This window comes from Arachis stenosperma, chromosome 9 (assembly GCF_014773155.1).
Source record: "Arachis stenosperma cultivar V10309 chromosome 9, arast.V10309.gnm1.PFL2, whole genome shotgun sequence".
Lineage (NCBI taxonomy): Eukaryota > Viridiplantae > Streptophyta > Magnoliopsida > Fabales > Fabaceae > Arachis > Arachis stenosperma.
Window position 1 is genome coordinate 158952166 of NC_080385.1, and position 17833 is coordinate 158969998.

The 17833-nt window shown below is 38.1% G+C and overlaps 2 protein-coding genes across 2 annotated transcripts; both read left to right on the top strand.

The window, feature by feature from the left end:
• The first annotated feature begins 7251 nt into the window (after positions 1–7251).
• Positions 7252–9574, top strand: LOC130950785 (F-box/LRR-repeat protein 4). Its single transcript, XM_057879374.1, has 2 exons — positions 7252–7828; positions 8455–9574. Exons 1-2 carry the CDS (start codon positions 7480–7482, stop codon positions 9345–9347), a joined length of 1242 nt encoding a protein of 413 aa, XP_057735357.1. The 5' UTR covers positions 7252–7479; the 3' UTR covers positions 9348–9574.
• A 110-nt stretch (positions 9575–9684) lies between these two features.
• Positions 9685–11256, top strand: LOC130950786 (E3 ubiquitin-protein ligase CIP8). Its single transcript, XM_057879375.1, has one exon. The coding sequence runs from the start codon at positions 9924–9926 to the stop codon at positions 10995–10997; it is 1074 nt and encodes a 357-aa protein (XP_057735358.1). The 5' UTR covers positions 9685–9923; the 3' UTR covers positions 10998–11256.
• The last annotated feature ends 6577 nt before the right edge of the window (positions 11257–17833 follow it).

Consider the following 17833-nt stretch of genomic DNA (forward strand, 5'->3'; position numbering starts at 1 on the left):
AGGGGCAAAAATCCTAGTGGTTTTATTGGCGTGTCCCCTAATCCATATAGGGTGTCGGGGTAAGCTCTTAATTCTTTCTCATCTAACCCTAGCTTGTCGAAGGCGGGCTTAAAAAGGATGTCCGCCAAGCTTCCTTGGTCCACCAGGGTTCTGTGGAGATGGGCATTTGCTAGGATCATGGTTATCACTACTGGATCATCATGTCCAGGGATTATTCCTCGCCCATCTTCTTTTGTGAATGAAATGGTAGGAAGGTCGGATGGCTCTTCCCCGACCTGATAGACTCTTTTGAGATGTCTTTTGCGAGAGGATTTGGTGAGTCCTCCTCCCGCGAACCCTCCTGAGATCATGTGAATATGTCTCTCTGGTGTCTGCGGTGGTGGGTCTCTTCTATCCATGTCGTCTCGCTTTCTCTTTCCGTGACCGTCCGACCTTTCTATGAGATATCTATCAAGGCGACCTTCTCTAGCCAGCTTTTCTATCACATTTTTAAGGTCGTAACAGTCATTTGTGGAGTGACCATATATCTTATGGTACTCGCAGTAATCGTTGCGGCTTCCCCCTTTTTTATTTTTAATGGGTCTAGGGGGTGGCAATCTCTCAGTGTTACAAATCTCTCTGTATACGTCCACTATAGAGACTTTCAGAGGAGTATAAGAGTGATATTTTCTCGGCCTTTCGAGACCGAGTTCTTCTTTTTTCTTGGCTTCCCTTTCCCTCTCTTTTGTTGAGGGAGGGGGTCCGGGTCGCCAACTCAGGTCTCTTAATTTGGCGTTTTCCTCCATGTTGATGTACTTTTCAGCTCTTTCCTGTACATCACTCAAGGAGGTGGGGTGTCTTTTGGATATGGACTGCGAGAAAGGACCTTCCCTAAGTCCATTGACTAACCCCATTATTACTGCTTCGGTGGGTAGGTCTTGAATCTCCAAACATGCTTTGTTGAACCTTTCCATATAGGTTCGTAAAGATTCTCCGACCTCCTGCTTTATTCCCAAGAGGCTCGGTGCATGTTTCACTTTGTCTTTCTGGATTGAGAACCTCATCAAAAACTTCCTCGAGAGGTCTTCAAAACTAGTAACCGACCTCGGGGGGAGGCTATCGAACCACTTCATCGCTGCTTTCGATAGAGTGGTCGGGAAGGCCTTGCATCGTGTAGCGTCGGAAGCGTCAGCTAGGTACATCCGACTTTTGAAGTTGCTCAGGTGATGCTTCGGATCCGTGGTCCCGTCATAGAGGTCCATGTCAGTGCTTTTGAAGTTTCTCGGAACTTTAGCCCTCATGATGTCCTCGCTGAAGGGATCCTCCCCACCTAAAGGTGGTTCTTCGTGTTCATCGCGGGAGTTGCGACTTTTGAGGGAGGATTCCAACTGTAAGAGCTTTCTTTCTAACTCTTTTCGTCATTCCATCTCCTCTTTTAGGCTCTTTTCAGTTTCCTTTTGTCGCTCTCGCTCCTGCTCTAATTGCTCCAGGCGGTTGTGGACTAATCCCATGAGTTCAGTTACATGGGGCGGTCCTTCTTTTCTGATTCGCGCCCTTCTGAGGAGTTCACCTTCGGATTCTTTATTCCGGAAGTGCCTTCCCTGTGTTGATTATCGATTTCTTGGTGGAGGGTGAGGTCCACATCGTTGTTGCCTGTGTCCAGATTCTCTTGTTCAGAATCTGTTTCCACATGGCCTTCTTCGTGGGATCTAGCTGCCATCGTTGGATGATCTCTCAGGTCCCCGGCAACGGCGCCAATGTTACGATGGGTAACCAGAGATTAATAAGATGGATGGCTTTGGTTGGCCCAATCGTTCGCGTATGGTGGCTTTCGAGCTGGTTTGCACGTTGGAGCCTCCTTCCGACTTGTGCTCGTGAGTGAATGGGGGGGTGGTACCTGCAAAGACACTCCGATGCCTAAGTTAGCAAGGGTGTGAGCAGGTCTAGAGAGTATTGGGCTTAGAGATACCTGAGGGGTGTTAGTGTATTTGTAGTGGTGAGCCAATAACCACCGTTGGAGTAGTGCCATATTTTTAGGGTGTTAACCGTCCCATTATCTTAGGGAGGTTAAGATATGGCTTGATTAAAGTAGTTGGAGAGATTTTAAGGACAGTTACTCATTTGAATGAGTGCTTATCTGCCAGCTATTCTCCGTCCCGACTTCTTGGGAGTAAGTCGGGTTTGACACCGACTTCTAAGTGTGAAGGTTGGTGTTTAGTAAGGCTCGATCCTCTGGACTAGGCCTCTTATTTGGACCTGGGCTTTTATTATTGGGCCAGGGTAGGAACACTAACCAAAGCCTATAAAATTATTCAAAATTCTTAAACTATCCCTTCTTTTTCGAGTCCAATTTTATAAGATAGATTTTTCTTCCTCTTCCACCACCGCACTCACCTTCAACTTGATAAGCCCAACTTCATCGTCTTCCATCAACTCACCCACCACCCTTCCCACCTTCATTGCCTGCATCTTCTACTCCGGCAATTCCCTCATTGTCTAGTTTGTCGCTAACGTCACTCCCATCCACTTCAGAGCTTCCCTCTGCTTCCTATCCTCCCTCAACATCTCCATTTCGTCAAAATCTCCAAATTCGCAACAATGCAAGATATCTCAGGTCACTAACTATATCACTTCCATATAAAGCTAACCTCTCTAGATTCAAGCAATTCAGAGCTAACATCTCCAAACTCAATTTCGTAGGGTTAACACCAATAAATATCAATTCTTGCAAATTAGGCAACCCTTAGCAACATCAATTAAAACTTCATCACCAATTTGATTAGCCTTCCAACCATCTATACGAAGCTTCCTTAGAAGCTTACATATCTAGAAATAGAAATTAAGCCTACATTGGTGCACTTAAGAGTTTTAACAAGGTGCAAAATCTCCAAATTCGAACAATTAGAAATGCTTGCAAACCAACATCACTAATCCAAAGCCTCTCGAGGTGAATTTCTACAATGTTAGCTAGGAGCACCGTTGCCATCTGCGGAGCGCTCCGCGATGAGCTGTAATAGCTTGTTCCAATCACCAGAGCACTGGAAAATCTTCAAGGTTCGCAGAATCTTTGTGCCCAGAATTAGCTTCAAGCGCAATGCCACACCGTCCTCTGTGGGCATTATTAAGTGGATCGAGTATGATCCCAATCGCCTCTCTAGTATCCCCCTCATCTAATAGATCAAAAAAATCTGTTGTGATGCCATGCCGGAGAAAGCCCCTTGTTCAACTATCACGCAAATCACTCTAGATTGATAACTCCGCTGAAAGCAACAACAACATTTACGATGTGTTCGCGTTTAATTCGATACTGCCTCCGCAACATGCCGGTTCATCATCCAGGAACGTGTTGTTGTTGTAACACCCCATTACTCTAAGCACTTGTAGATAGCTCCAAGATACACAAGGTAATAATTAAATTAAACAATATATATATATATACACACACACACACACACACACACACAAAAAGAGGACTAGTCACAGCCTGCGGAGTTTAGACCGGCTAGTCAAACTGAAAATAAACAACGAAGTTTTGAAGCTTAAAACAGCAACAACCTATCTCTCAAAGTTTTCAGAAATAAAGCCTATAAGACAACAAAGTTAAATGTAAAAAGGTGAGAAAAAACTACAACAAAAGTAAAGTGAAATAAAGCATCAGAAAGATCATCCTCCGCTCTGTCACCATATCCACAAATTCATCGAGGTGGGTTGCGACCTGCATCTAAAAAACAACAACAACATATGGTATGAGAACCGAAGGTTCTCAGTATGGTAACAATGTCCAATATGTAAGATATAAGGTTCCAGGACGCCAAATCCAATCCTAGAACTTCACATCGATACGAATATTCAAGCTTAACGAAAATAAATAACTGAAACCATAAACCATAAACAGGGTTATCTTAATTTTGAAAATTTCTATCTAAAACTAGTCACACTGCTGTATCCCACATCCTTCACTAACCTAACCTCTGTGGGATCTCATCGTCACCGCCTCCCGATCCTCCTTAACGCCAAACAATCACAGATAATGCAAGCAAGTAAAACACAAGTAATATACATGTACAGCAATTAAAACAATTAGCAAGTAAGAATATTATACATGAAGGCAAAAGATGCAATTAGGCAGAGCAAGCAAAACACATAGAAGATGCACATGATGAATGCCTATCCTATTGGCTTGTGATATCACTTGTCAGTCCATAAATGCCAACTCAACATATCCTTTCGGATGTTGCCTTTCGGCCACATCCGAGGATATAGCGCCTGACACGCTTTTGTTTTGGGGATATAATGCCTGACACACTATTGTTCCGAGGATATAGTGCTTGACACACTTGCATGCTCATTCCGAGGATATAGTTCCTGGTACACTCTTGCAGAAGAGAAGGAAAGCAACAACAACATATGTTTCATCATAAATCATTCCAGGGATATAGTGTTTGACACACTATCGTTCCAAGAATATAGTGCGTGACACACTATCTTTCAATATCCATCAAAATCATCATTCCTTTTCAAGTTCCAATCTCATCATCCATTATCAATATCTCAAGTTCATTATCAAACCGGCTCTCCATTAGTTCACAAGACAAAACCACCTAACTGACATACCAAGCATAAGTCACCGTCTTCTAAAACCTGTATATAATTTCATTAATCTCAAACTTAAACCCGTTTATACTAGTTTTAGGGTCTAATTACTAGCCACAAGTCTCAATGAGAAGTAAAAAAAAATTTTGAAAAGCTAGAGAACCCTTAAAAGTGAAGAAAAACACATTTTCAGCAAAATAGGATATGTGCGTACACACAAGCCAAAATTTGGACAATTACACGTACGTATCCATGGGCCGCGTACGCGGGAGTGCTGGACAGAGGCTATCACTCGCGTATGGAGCATGGGGCCTCGTACGCATGTGTTGCAGATTTCAGAAAAATTCAAGTTGCAGAAATTTCAATTTTAAACACCAAACTTTAAACGTCCATAACTTTCTCTACAAAACTCCAATTTTAACAAACTTTATATCATCTTAAAGCCCTTGGAATCATCTTTAATTTAAAATAAAAACCATTCAATTTAAATATTTGAGGCTCAAGTTATGATTTTCCAAAATTCACCAAAATAGGTTTTTACCAAAGTGATAATTCTCTAATTTTTCCAAACTCCCAAAATCAAACCAAATCAAAACATACCCAATTCATCACAAAATACTACCACATACTACACTTTACCATTTCATTTAAATTCAAGCAACTTAAAACCTCTTTCACTCAATCTTTTCACCATAATTCAACAAAAATTCACAATTCACAAACCAATATCCCAACTTCAACAATTTTTACACAATTAACATCATAATTCATCAACACAATCCCAATCATCATACTCATCAATGTCCATAATCACACATAATAATCATCATATTCATATATTACACATTCCAATATTTTATATACTCCTCTAAATCATACAACATAAATTCACGCATAATTAAGCACACACCAACATTATTCAATCCTATCTTATGGTCTACTAGCCTAAGTTTCACGAAATCTTACATATTACATAAAGGAAACCGAAACCATACCTTGGCTGGTTTCCACGCAACTCAAAACACCAAGCTCAAACTCAAAGCTCCAAAACCATCAAGCTCACTCCAACAAACACCAAACCTCAATATAACATCATATAACAAACAAAACATCACTAGGGCTAACCCAAAATATCAAACCATAAGAGAAAAAAGAGATTTACCTTATCCAACGAGATTAGAGGTAAAACCCAACAATTTTCAAATGCTAGATCATCCCTAAACAACTAAAATCACAAATCTACTAAAAAACTAGAACCAAAAACGCGAAATTGTTAGGGCTGAAAATTGAAGCATGGATTTCAAAAATCTTACCACTTTGTTTTGATAGAAACGAAGAGCTCAACAAGAGCTTCGCGTGGCCGTAAACGACTTGTCACTCGGAACACCGTAACTCAAGTTATGCCTCCCAAAAGATGGTGATGAATAGTAACATTACCCTGTACTCCTCTCTTCTCAAATCAGTGCCCCTCTCTCTCAAATTAGGTTAAAATGAGCTGAATGCTCATTAAACATGCATATATATGTTGGGCCTTGGGTTCAGTTTGGGCCCGGTCCAACCCATTAGTGTTTTAGGTCTGTTTGGCCCAACTTTAGGTCAAAACCTTTAAGATTAGCGTCCGATTTTCGATTCTAAATTTTTTTGTCATTTCAAGACAATAAATTCAATTTTCAAAATCTTATTTTCCAAAATACGCAGTACCGGACAGACTAGAGCCAGTACTACCGGCTTAAGACCGATACGCATTTTTACAAAAAATTTTCGCAAAACATACATTTTTCCACTCAAAAAAATTCATTGAATTCAAATTTCACCTTTATATTATTGAAAAACACTTTTATATTTTTGAACCTATTTCGAGCAATTAAATTATCATTTTATATTATCTAAATGGTCGCTTTAATCACGGGTCTTACACTTGTCGGCGTTCTCGCTAAAGGAAAAAGTAGCTTCTACTTCTGCGTTTGGATCCAAATCACTTCCTCTTGGGTTGCCGAGGATTCTGGTGGCTGCGCAAGAGCATTGTTCTTCACGCCACGAGCAACAGGAGAGGAGACGCTGCAGGTTCGGAACTGGAAGAAGAACAACGACGTGTTGATAAAGGAATCACAAAGAATAGACTCGATACAGTTCATTAATGGTGGTGTCAGAACTAGGTGTTACAATATAAAAAAAAAAAGAAAAAGTTATGGGATTGGATGGAGATGACGGTAAAATATTAAAACGAATAATTTAAAAATTTTAAATAATTTTTTAAATTTTGGTTTATTTTATTAGTTAGAATCTATTTTTTATGAATATAACGTTAGTTTTGTTTTTTTATGAATAAATTTATTGATATTTATATTTTTTGTGGTTAAAAATTATTATTTACTCTATTTATTTATGTACATACTACTATATTTATTTTTTATAATACATCAATACTTATTTTCATAACATTTTTTTTATGAAAGTAACACATTTTTTTTTGTGACTATGAAAGTAACACATTTAATGTGCACAAAAATTTTTCTCAACTTTAGACACTTGTTCTTTATGTATAAATGTATAATAGATGGGGTTGGTAGGTTTATAACTACAAAGGCGACAAAGAAAGAATCAATTAGTTACTAACAGCACCCAAAATATAATATCTTTTTTCTCTTTGACGAAATCACCCCTTAACTAAAAGCACTATCTTATGAAGAAGGGGCATTGCCACGTAAATTCACTCGCGAGAACCTTTCCTTCAATGTACGCTTCGTTGCTGATAATCATGCACGCCCCCAAATTAGGGTTCATTTTCACACCTCTCAGCTGCTAAAGCTTTGCTTTTGTACGCTAATTATTCCGTCCGTAACCGGGCTCTGCAAAAATTAGTCTCAAATTCTCGAGGGGTTAGGGTTTTCCTCCGCACCAACAACAATGAACGGTGCCGGATCGGGATCCTCGAACCTCTGCATAAACGACACTCTCACTGACGACGAGCTTCGTTCGATCCTGGCGAAGCTGGAGAGCGAGAAGGACAAGGAGATCTTCGGGTTGGTGTGTAAGAGGTGGCTCCGATTGCAGAGCACCGAAAGGAAGAAGCTTGCGGCGCGTGCAGGTCCACACATGCTTCGCAGAATGGCTGATAGGTTCACGCGCTTGCTCGAATTGGACCTTGCCCAGTCCGTTTCGCGGTCGTTCTATCCCGGCGTCACCGATTCCGACCTCGCAGTCATCGCCAATGGTTTCACATGCTTGAGGGTCCTCAATTTGCATAATTGTAAAGGTGAACTCTTTTTCCCTTTTTTCCCCGTTGTTTTTGTTTGTTTTGCGAGAAAACCGTTGAAATTGATCTTTCAGACTTCTGATCGTGATGGATGCTATGTTTTTTTCCCTAGTGTGCTGACTTGTATTTTGATTGTTATTTTTTCCCCAAATATTACTGTGCTAATTAATTTTATTTTAGGCATTATCATTGAATTTAAAAGTCTGTTGTTAAAAATGCTTCTGCTGCTTTACGATTTTTGTTAATGCCGGTTCCAATTTTTTGTTTTTTTTTTCCTCCAAAGATTGAGCTTTAAATTTCAGCCCCCCCCCCCCCCTCTTTTTAAAAATGCTGGGTTTGTTTACTGCTGTTGCTTTTTCTTTATTTTTGCTTTTAAAACTGGTTATATGAAGTAGTTTTGAACTCATCACTCGGAATGATTGTGCTTCTGAGTTCTGTTGTTGTTTCTATTATGCAATTTGAAAATGAACAATTTTGAAAATTTTTAGTGCTGTTGTCATGATAGTCAATTTGAGTGATGATTTAAGGTCAATAACCACCTTTGTGATGTTGCTTTTCTTATGATGGGGAGTGAAAATCTCAATAAGATTGACATGGAATGTTTTTGTTTGGTTTAATGTACACAGGAATTTCAGATGTTGGAATGAAAGCAATTGGTGAAGGTCTTTCCTTGTTGCAGTCATTGGATGTATCCTACTGCAGAAAGCTGACTGACAAGGGACTAGCTGCTGTCGCTAAAGGCTGTAGTGACTTACGGGTATTGCATCTCGCCGGTTGCAGATTCGTTACGGATGGTATATTAGAAGCTCTCTCCAAAAACTGTCATAATCTAGAAAAACTGGGATTGCAAGGGTGCACAAATATTACCAACTATGGATTGATAAGCCTTGCAAGTGGTTGTCAACAGATCAAGTATTTGGACATCAACAAATGCAGTAATGTCAGCGATGTTGGTGTCTCTAGTGTTTCTAGGGCTTGTTCATCATCTCTCAAGACGTTGAAGTTGTTGGATTGCTACAAAATTGGGGATGAAACCATATTATCCTTGTCCAAATACTGCGATAATCTTGAGACTCTAATCATTGGTGGTTGCCGGGATGTCTCCAACGACGCCATAAAATCTCTTGCTGCTGCAGGTAGGAGCAGTCTTAAGAACTTAAGGATGGATTGGTGTCTAAACCTCTCGGATTCATCGTTGAGCTGTATTTTAAGTCAATGCAGAAACCTTGAGGCACTGGACATTGGTTGCTGTGAGGAGGTGAGCGATACTGCTTTCGAGCTTATAAGCAGCGAGGAGGTGGATTTGAGGTTGAAGATTTTGAAGGTTAGTAACTGTCCGAAGATCACAGTGGCAGGAATAGGCATTCTTGTGGGAAAATGCAGTTATCTGGAATACTTGGATGTGAGATCATGCCCACATATTACGAAGGCTGGCCTGGATGAGGCTGGTCTCCATTTTCCTGAATTCTGTAAAGTTAATTTTAATGGTACCATCAATGAGCCTGTTGTGCTTATTTGATTCTATAATTATAATTATAATTCTTAGTTGTAAAGATTGGCATCAGACATAGGGTATTCTTCCTACATCAACATGATGAACTTTATTGATAAGAGAGGAGAATATTTTTAGTTTTCTTATGGAACCCACATGTGTAATGTAATGTAATATATATCATAATTTGTTGTGATTTGAGTTGTAAATTTTGGTTTTGGCAGTATGATTACGATTGTTTTCAGCCGGGTTCACTTGATTCTTCCTTGATCTTGTACATTGATTTTTCCACAAATTATATAGTATTTACTAATATATTGTTTTTCCACTTTATCCTGGACAATGAACTATCAAACATGACCCACTAATTAATTTTTACACGAAAAAAATAAAAAAGAAAAGAAAGGAAGAAATGCTCCATTTCCATTTCCATTTCCAATTAAACTCTTATATTAATTTATTGCAATAAAAATTATTAATTTATTATTATTATTATACGTTACATAAAATCAAAAGGAACCCAAATCTCCAAAGAAAACAATCACACTCGGCTCCTTTGCTTTCCATTCCAGCTCCCATCTCCGCCGCACCGGAAAGCGAACCATGTCGGAGTCACCGTCTCAGCCACCGCCTCCTCCTCCAGCTCCCGAAGCGCCATCGTACTGGTGTTACCACTGCGAGAAGCGCGTCTCCGTCGAGACACTCCCTGACCTACCTGACGTCATCTGCGGTGACTGCAAGAACGGCTTCGTCGAGTCCATCCCCACTCCCTCTCTCCCTTCCTCCGCTGCCGCCGCCTCCTCCTCCGACGACCCCTACTTCGGCTCTCACTTCCTCCACGTCCTCCGCCTAATCGCCCAGTCAGCGCGTGACGACGACGCGTCTCCTCCTCCTCCGCCTAGTCGCTCGCCGGAAAACGATTTCCTCCGGATCGAGCTCGGAGGCTGGGACAACGACGACGACGAGGATGACGATGACGACGAGGAAAACGGCATCGAGTTCCATCACGGAGGCGAAGACCGCGAAAACGCAGTCGAGGAGCGAGGAGATCGAGTCGGAAACGAGGAACCACATGGCGACGACGAAGATCTGCGGCGGAGGAGGCGCGAGCTGCTTCGTCTCCGAATTAGGGATTTGGCGACGCGAACGAGGAGTATGCGGAACCGGATCTTGGATTGGGCCGACATCCTGATGGGCCTTGAGGACAACTCCATCGAGTTCCGCCTCCAGCTGCCGGATTCCGATCGCTACGTCGGAAACCCTGAGGACTACGTCGACGCGGCGGAGTATGAGGCCTTGCTGCAGACGCTGGCGGAGAGCGATGGGGGAGGGAGGAGGGGAGCTCCGCCGGCGGCGAAGTCTGCCGTGGAGGCGCTGCCGACAGTGAAGATCTCGTCGGAGAGCGAGGTGGTGGCGTGCGCCGTATGCAAGGACATGGTGGGCGTCGGTGACGTGGCAAGGAGGTTGCCGTGCGGGCACGAGTACCATGGAGACTGCATTGTGCCGTGGTTAGGTTCTCGAAATTCGTGCCCTGTTTGCAGGTTTGAGCTGCCAACTGATGATAGAGATTATGAAGCGGACAAGAGGAAGAACAAGAGAGTCTTCAATTCTGCTAACGGTGCTTCTGGTTCAGGTGGCGGTGGCGGCGGCGGTGGAGGTGGTACCTTCGCTGGTTGATGCCAATTGGTATGTTCTGTTTCACATTCTGTTATGTTCTACCATTGCTGTAATATATTTTGTGCTTTCTATAATTCTATCTTCCTTTTGTGAACCTTTTTTTTAGGGTTATTAGTTGTTTTTAATCAAAACTTTGCCCAATGCTATTTATTTGAAGGTTTTTAATTTTATGTAGCTGGCTTCTTAGCTCCAGTTGCTAAGATACTTTGTATATAGGCATTTGAATCAATGTGATCAACACTACTTCAATTCAATTCAATTTGTAGCTTTTCATCATGTAAAAGTTTGTCCTTTGTTGTGGAATTTTTCTGCTGGAGCCGCCGTCTTTATTGAACACTTGTGAGCTTGATTAGTAGCTTCAGTGTGAAAGTATTGATGAGAGCTTTTAGGGTTTCTTTTTTTTCAGTATTAGACTTTATGATATGGTTGAATGATCACTAATGTGTTGCTAAAAGGGCTTTAGACATGTCTATCTATGGTTCTTTGCATCTTAGAAACAACCCTAGTTTCCCCAAAGGCTTGGATTCTATGAGAATGTGCTTTTTCAGACTCGAGCACAACTCACCAGATGATCAGAGGCAGCTCAAGTTAACTGAGTTAGCTGAAACTAGGTACAAGTTATAAACTGTTAAGTACATAGTTCTTTTAAGTTACTGAACTTGGACGTGAGCTCAAATCTGGTTCTTCGGCTTAACTCATGCTGTTAAGGAACTAGTTAAGTTTGGTATCATGCATCAACTTTACTTGTGGACCAGAATGCGAGGAGTTCAGTACTTGATTACTTGTGTCGTATCAATATTTTACATGTTCTTCACAAAAGTTTCTTCCACTGTGGGGGATCTCCAAGTCAAAACGGCCTGAACCTCTTTCTGTTGGATTGCTTTGTTTTGATCATTATAAGCTGATTGCAGAACTTAAGGCATATCACCAAATTGGATAAATCTAGGTGATGAACTGATGAAGTGTTTGCCTCTTTCGGTTACAATGTCGCGGTAGCTTTTATTGGCCAGCAACTTGACATATATCAATGATAATATGATATATATCATGAAAGGTCCAAAGATACCAGCGTTATGGGTGATGTTCAACTTTCTATCTATATTATAATATAATATTACAGGTTAATGGGACAAATGAAGATTGAAACTGAAAGACTATATTACACAATCCATGCAAACATAACATTTTAAAGTTAGTGCATTGGCATTGGCATTCGGCATTAGAGGGTTAATATTTTTTTTCCCTTGTATTTATTCTATTTGAGGCTATATTAACTAACCTTTTTTTTTTGGATTTGTTTGTAACCTATCATGTACGGACACTAATACGGGATATGACATGATATGAGATACACAGACACATGATTTTATTAGAACACAGTTAGACATAGAAGACACGTGTGTCGGACGAAGTGTCGATGAATGTCGTGCCAAATTTTGTCTAACATGCAAATACAGCAAATTGGAGAAGTGTCCATGCTTCATAGTTTGTAATCAATCATACTCTTAAGTTTCTATCACCGCGATCTCGATTATATATAAAGTCAATGAGACGACAGTTATCTCTAGATAAAATAGAGAACTATTCAATGACGTTCAATCTTTATTAACTACGATCTTTTTCTTTTAATCATTTTTTGTAGTTAGGGTTTAATAATATAAGTTATTGATTTCATTAGAAAGATTAAATTTAATTAAATAAATTATTGAAATATTATGATAAAAAAATTACTAAATTTTAACACATTTAAACTTTTTTTAAAAAAATATAGTCAAAAGAGTATTAAAAAAATATAATTTTAAATAATATAAATTTATATTTTTTAATAATTTTTATTTAAATGTGATTTTGAATAATATAATTTAAATAATATTTATTTTATTATAATTTATTTTGAGATAAAATGTCAAATATAAATCAAGTTAATATTAATTTATTCTTTATCAAAATCAAGTTTATAAAATTAGTTTGATACAAATTTTTATTTACAAGTTTTAATCTTAAATCACACTTAGTGGCTGCAATTTTTTTAAAAGAAAAACACTCCAGACTAAATCAGAAGTCACCCATCACAAATGGAATTTAAGGAAAGCAGGTGGAAAGGAATTACCATTTACTACATGAATTGTTACATCAGGCAGATTAACTTGGCAAATATCATTGATATGATAGAAATACAAGCATCCATCAGTGATTAAATCCTTTGTACTTATAATTAATTAATTGGGTAGGTTTAAAGAATGTGCTTATCGAGTAAGCAAGGTGAAAGGACCTTTGCTTATTTTGTGATAACCTAGTCAGCTAAATTTAGGTCCGCCATTAACAACATCATGCGATGGAGGCACCGAAACACAACCTTTTGTTTCAACAAATGGGAATGCCAAATCACCTCCACATCACCCCTTATGCCCCAAATGTTAAAAAAAAAAAAACACGTCTGTAATATGGAAAATCCAAGATTTGAAAGATGCGAAAGATGCCTGGTACATTATACTAAAGAAAGTGAAATTTGGAAACCACTTTCACAAAGTTGTAACTTCTTAAATATGCATGCATGTGCAATTTATGTAACTAGTTAGATTTTGTAAGCATACGCTAATTCTAACAGGATGATCATTGTCGAACTTGTTTAAACTTTTGTCCATGAGATCTCTTTTTATTTAGTGGGGTAAAAGTTTGTGATGTCATAATTTCTTTTCTAATGTTTGAAATATATTAGTTTTGTTTCAAATATCTTATTTTGTCCTATTTTAATTTTTTGGTCAAAATTAGAATTTTTATCTTCATTGAAGAATACCCATTCTTTTATTATAAATTTTTTAAAGTAGTATCAAAACGTAATTGTTGTTATGATAAGATCAAACACATGGAATGGATGTCCATTTATGACTTGGGCGGTGAACAATGAAAGAATCATTTTTTAAGGATGAAACAAAATAAATGAGAGTTGAATATAAGAGCATCTTACCTGTATAAATAGACAGCATCACTCGATATATTTTACACAAAGTGAAAAGCAATAAAACAAAAGCAAATGCAATTCTCTCTTTTTACTTTTATACTTCTTTCTATCTTTATATATATATTTATGCAATTCTCTCTCTCTTTACTTTTTATACTCCTTTCTATCTTTATATATATATATATATATATATATATATATATATATATATATACACATTACAACATATAATATTATTATATATATAAATCATTATTGAGCTAATTATTTTAACGTTAGAGTCTTCTATTTATACATATTTATTTTATATTTAATATATTTTTTATTTATTTCACAACACGTTATCAGCACGAGACTCTGATCAAATTTTTAAGAAGACTCAGGTAACAATTTTTCATTATGTCGAAACTCTCTCATCTTGAATTCAATGCTCTTGATATATCTGGAAACAATTATTTATCATGGATATTAGATGTTGAAATCCATCTTGATTCAATAGACCTTGGAGATACCATTAAGGCTGAAAATAATGCATCCCAAAAGGATAAAGCCAAAGCCATGATTTTTCTTTGTCGTCATCTTGTCGAAGGATTGAAAAATGAATATCTCACAGTAAAAGATCCTGCAGATCTTTGGAAAGACCTTGAAGAAAGGTATAATCATCAGAAAACGATGATACTTCCTCAAGCCCGATATGAATGGACGCATTTGCGTTTACAAGATTTTAAATCTATAAATGAATATAATTCTGCAATGTTTCGAATCACCTCACGAATGAAATTGTGTGGGAAAAAATAACTGATCATGATATGTTGGAGAAAACTTTCTCAACCTTCCATGCCTCGAATGTGCTCCTGCAGCAGCAGTATCGAGAGAAAGGGTTTAAAAAATATTCTGAGTTAATTTCTTGCTTTCTTGTTGCTGAACGCAACAATGAGTTGTTATTGAAAAATCATGAAGCGCGCCCAGCTGGCGCTGCCCCATTTTCTGAAGTAAATGTGACAAATTACCCCAGAATAGGTAAATGGCAAGGTTTTAATAATAAGAAAAATTATGGAAGGAAAAAGAATTATGTTCAAAAGAGAGGATCTCACCAAAAGTGGAATAAAGAAAGAAATATCGGGCAGAATAAATCAACAGAGGATAAATGTTTCCGTTGTGGTGGAAATGGTCATTGGTCACGTACCTGTCGTACCCCAAGGCACCTAATCGATCTTTACCAGGCATCTTTGAAAAATGATGACAAAGGAAAGGAAACAAATTTTGTTTCAAATGATGCTGAGAACTCCACCACTCATTATGATGTATCTGATTTCTTTGAGGATCCTGAAGGAAATATTGGTCATTTGATCAATGATGGAATAGTTTAATATGTGGGATTGTGAAGTATCTATGTAAATAAATAATGTAAAGAACTTATTGTTAAGTTTTATTTTCTATGTATTTAAGTTTCAAATGTGATGTACATAAATAATGAAATAGTAATGTTTATGAATTTTGAAATTATTAAATGTGTCAAATTTTAAAATAAAATTTTAGTATATGACATTATTTTATGTACAGTGTTTCTTAGAAAAATAATTCTGATCAAGTATTCAATTTAACTGTGCATACTACTCATTTTATTGTTATTTGTCTTTGAAGAGAATGGCAAGGATATGTAACGAAGATGTATGTCTTGCGGATAGTGCAAATTCACACACTATTCTCAAAAGTGATATATATTTTACCCATCTTATGCCAAAAGAGGAATATGTTAATACTATTATTGGTTCAGGCAATGTGATAGAAGGCTCCGTAAGAGTTATAATTTTGTTTCCTGGAGGAACAAAACTTATAATAAATAATGCACTATTATCTACCAAGTCTCTGAGGAACTTGTTGAGTTTCAAAGATATTTGCCGAAATGGATATCATGTTGAGACGATGAATGAGGGAAATCATGAGTATTTATGTATCACAACTCATGATTCAAATAAGAAAGTTATATTAGAAAAATTATCCTCACTTTCATCTGGGTTGTATTATACCAAAATTAGTGCAATTGAATTACATGCCATTGTAAACCAGAAGTTTACTAGCTCAAATGAGTTCATAACTTGGAACGACCGATTGGGTCATCCGGGAACAACCATGATGAGGAGAATTATTGAAAACTCTCATGTACATTCACTAAAGAACCAGAAGATTCTTAAAACTAGTGAATTTTGTTGTGCTGCATGTTCTCAGGGGAACTTAATTTTAAGGCCATCACCAGTAAAGATTGGATTTGAGTCCCCTGAATTCCTAGAAAGGATTCAAGGTGATATATGTGGACCCATTCATCCACCATGTGGATCTTTTAGATATTTTATGGTCCTAATAGACGCATCTTCGAGATGGTCACATGTGTGCTTATTATTTTCTCGCAACCTGGCGTTTGCGAGATTATTGGCTTAAATTATTCGATTAAAAGCACAATTTCCAGAAAATCCAATCAAAGCAATTCGTCTTGATAATGTTGGTGAATTTACTTCCCAAGCTTTTGATACTTATTGTATGGCTAATGGTATAAGTGTTGAACATCCAGTAGCTCATGTTCACACACAAAATGGGTTAGCAGAATCACTTATTAAACGCCGCCAATTAATTGCTAGACCCTTACTTATGAGAACAAATCTCTCAACTTCAGTTTGGGGGCATGCTGTTTTACATGCCGCAGCACTTATTCGTTTAAGGCCAACGAGTTACCATCAGTTCTCTCCTATGCAATTAGCTTTTGATCAGCAGCCAAATGTTTCCCATTTAAGAATATTTGGGTGTGCGATATATGTTTCCATTGCACCACCTAATCGCACCAAAATGGGACCCCAAAGAAAATTGGGGATATATGTTGGATATGATTCTCCCTCTATAGTGAGGTATCTTGAGATACAAACTGGAGATGTATTTAAAGCCCGGTTTGCGGATTGTCATTTTGATGAATCAAAATTTCCAACATTAGGGAGAGACAATAAGCTTCCTGAAAAGGAACTTAATTGGAATGCCTCATCGTTGATGCAGTTAGATCCTCGATAAGGGCAATGTGAACTGGAAGTTCAAAAGATTATACATTTGCAAAAAATAGCAAATGAATTGCCTGATGCATTTTCTGATACAAAGAGGATAACTAAATCTTATATACCAGCGAAAAATTCCCCAATTCGAATTGATGTCCCAGTAGGACAAGTAGCCACTGAAGCAAATTCACGGCAGAAGCGTGGCAGGCCTGTCAGTTCCAAAGACAAAAATCTTCGAAAGAGAAAAGAGGTAAATAATATTCCTGTTAAAAAAGACAAAGTAGAGACACCTGCAGTTGTCCAAAATTCTTATATAACACCAGAAGACGTTCAGGTACCTGAAAATTGTGAAAATGACGAGATCTCGATAAATTATGTCTTTACAGGAGAGAGATGGGACCGAAATAAGACAATTATCAATGAAATATTTGCATATAATGTGGCATTAAATATCATGCATGAAAGTAAGGATCTTGAGCCAATATCAGTCGAAGAATGTCGACAAATGAATGATTGGCCAAAATGGAAAGAAGCCATGAAGGCTGAATTAGACTCACTTGCAAAACGTGAAGTCTTTGGACCTGTAGTCCGTACACTTGAAGATGTAAAACCTGTTGGATATAATGGGTATTTGTGAGAAAACGAAATGAGAAAAATGAAGTTGTGCACTACAAAGTCCGACTTGTGGCACAAGGTTTTTCACAAAGGCCCGGTATAGATTATGAAGAAACGTATTCTCCTGTAGTGGATGCGATAACATTGCGTTATTTGGTCAGTTTATCTGCATATCATAAACTGCATATGTATTTAATGGATGTGGTAATAACCTATTTGTA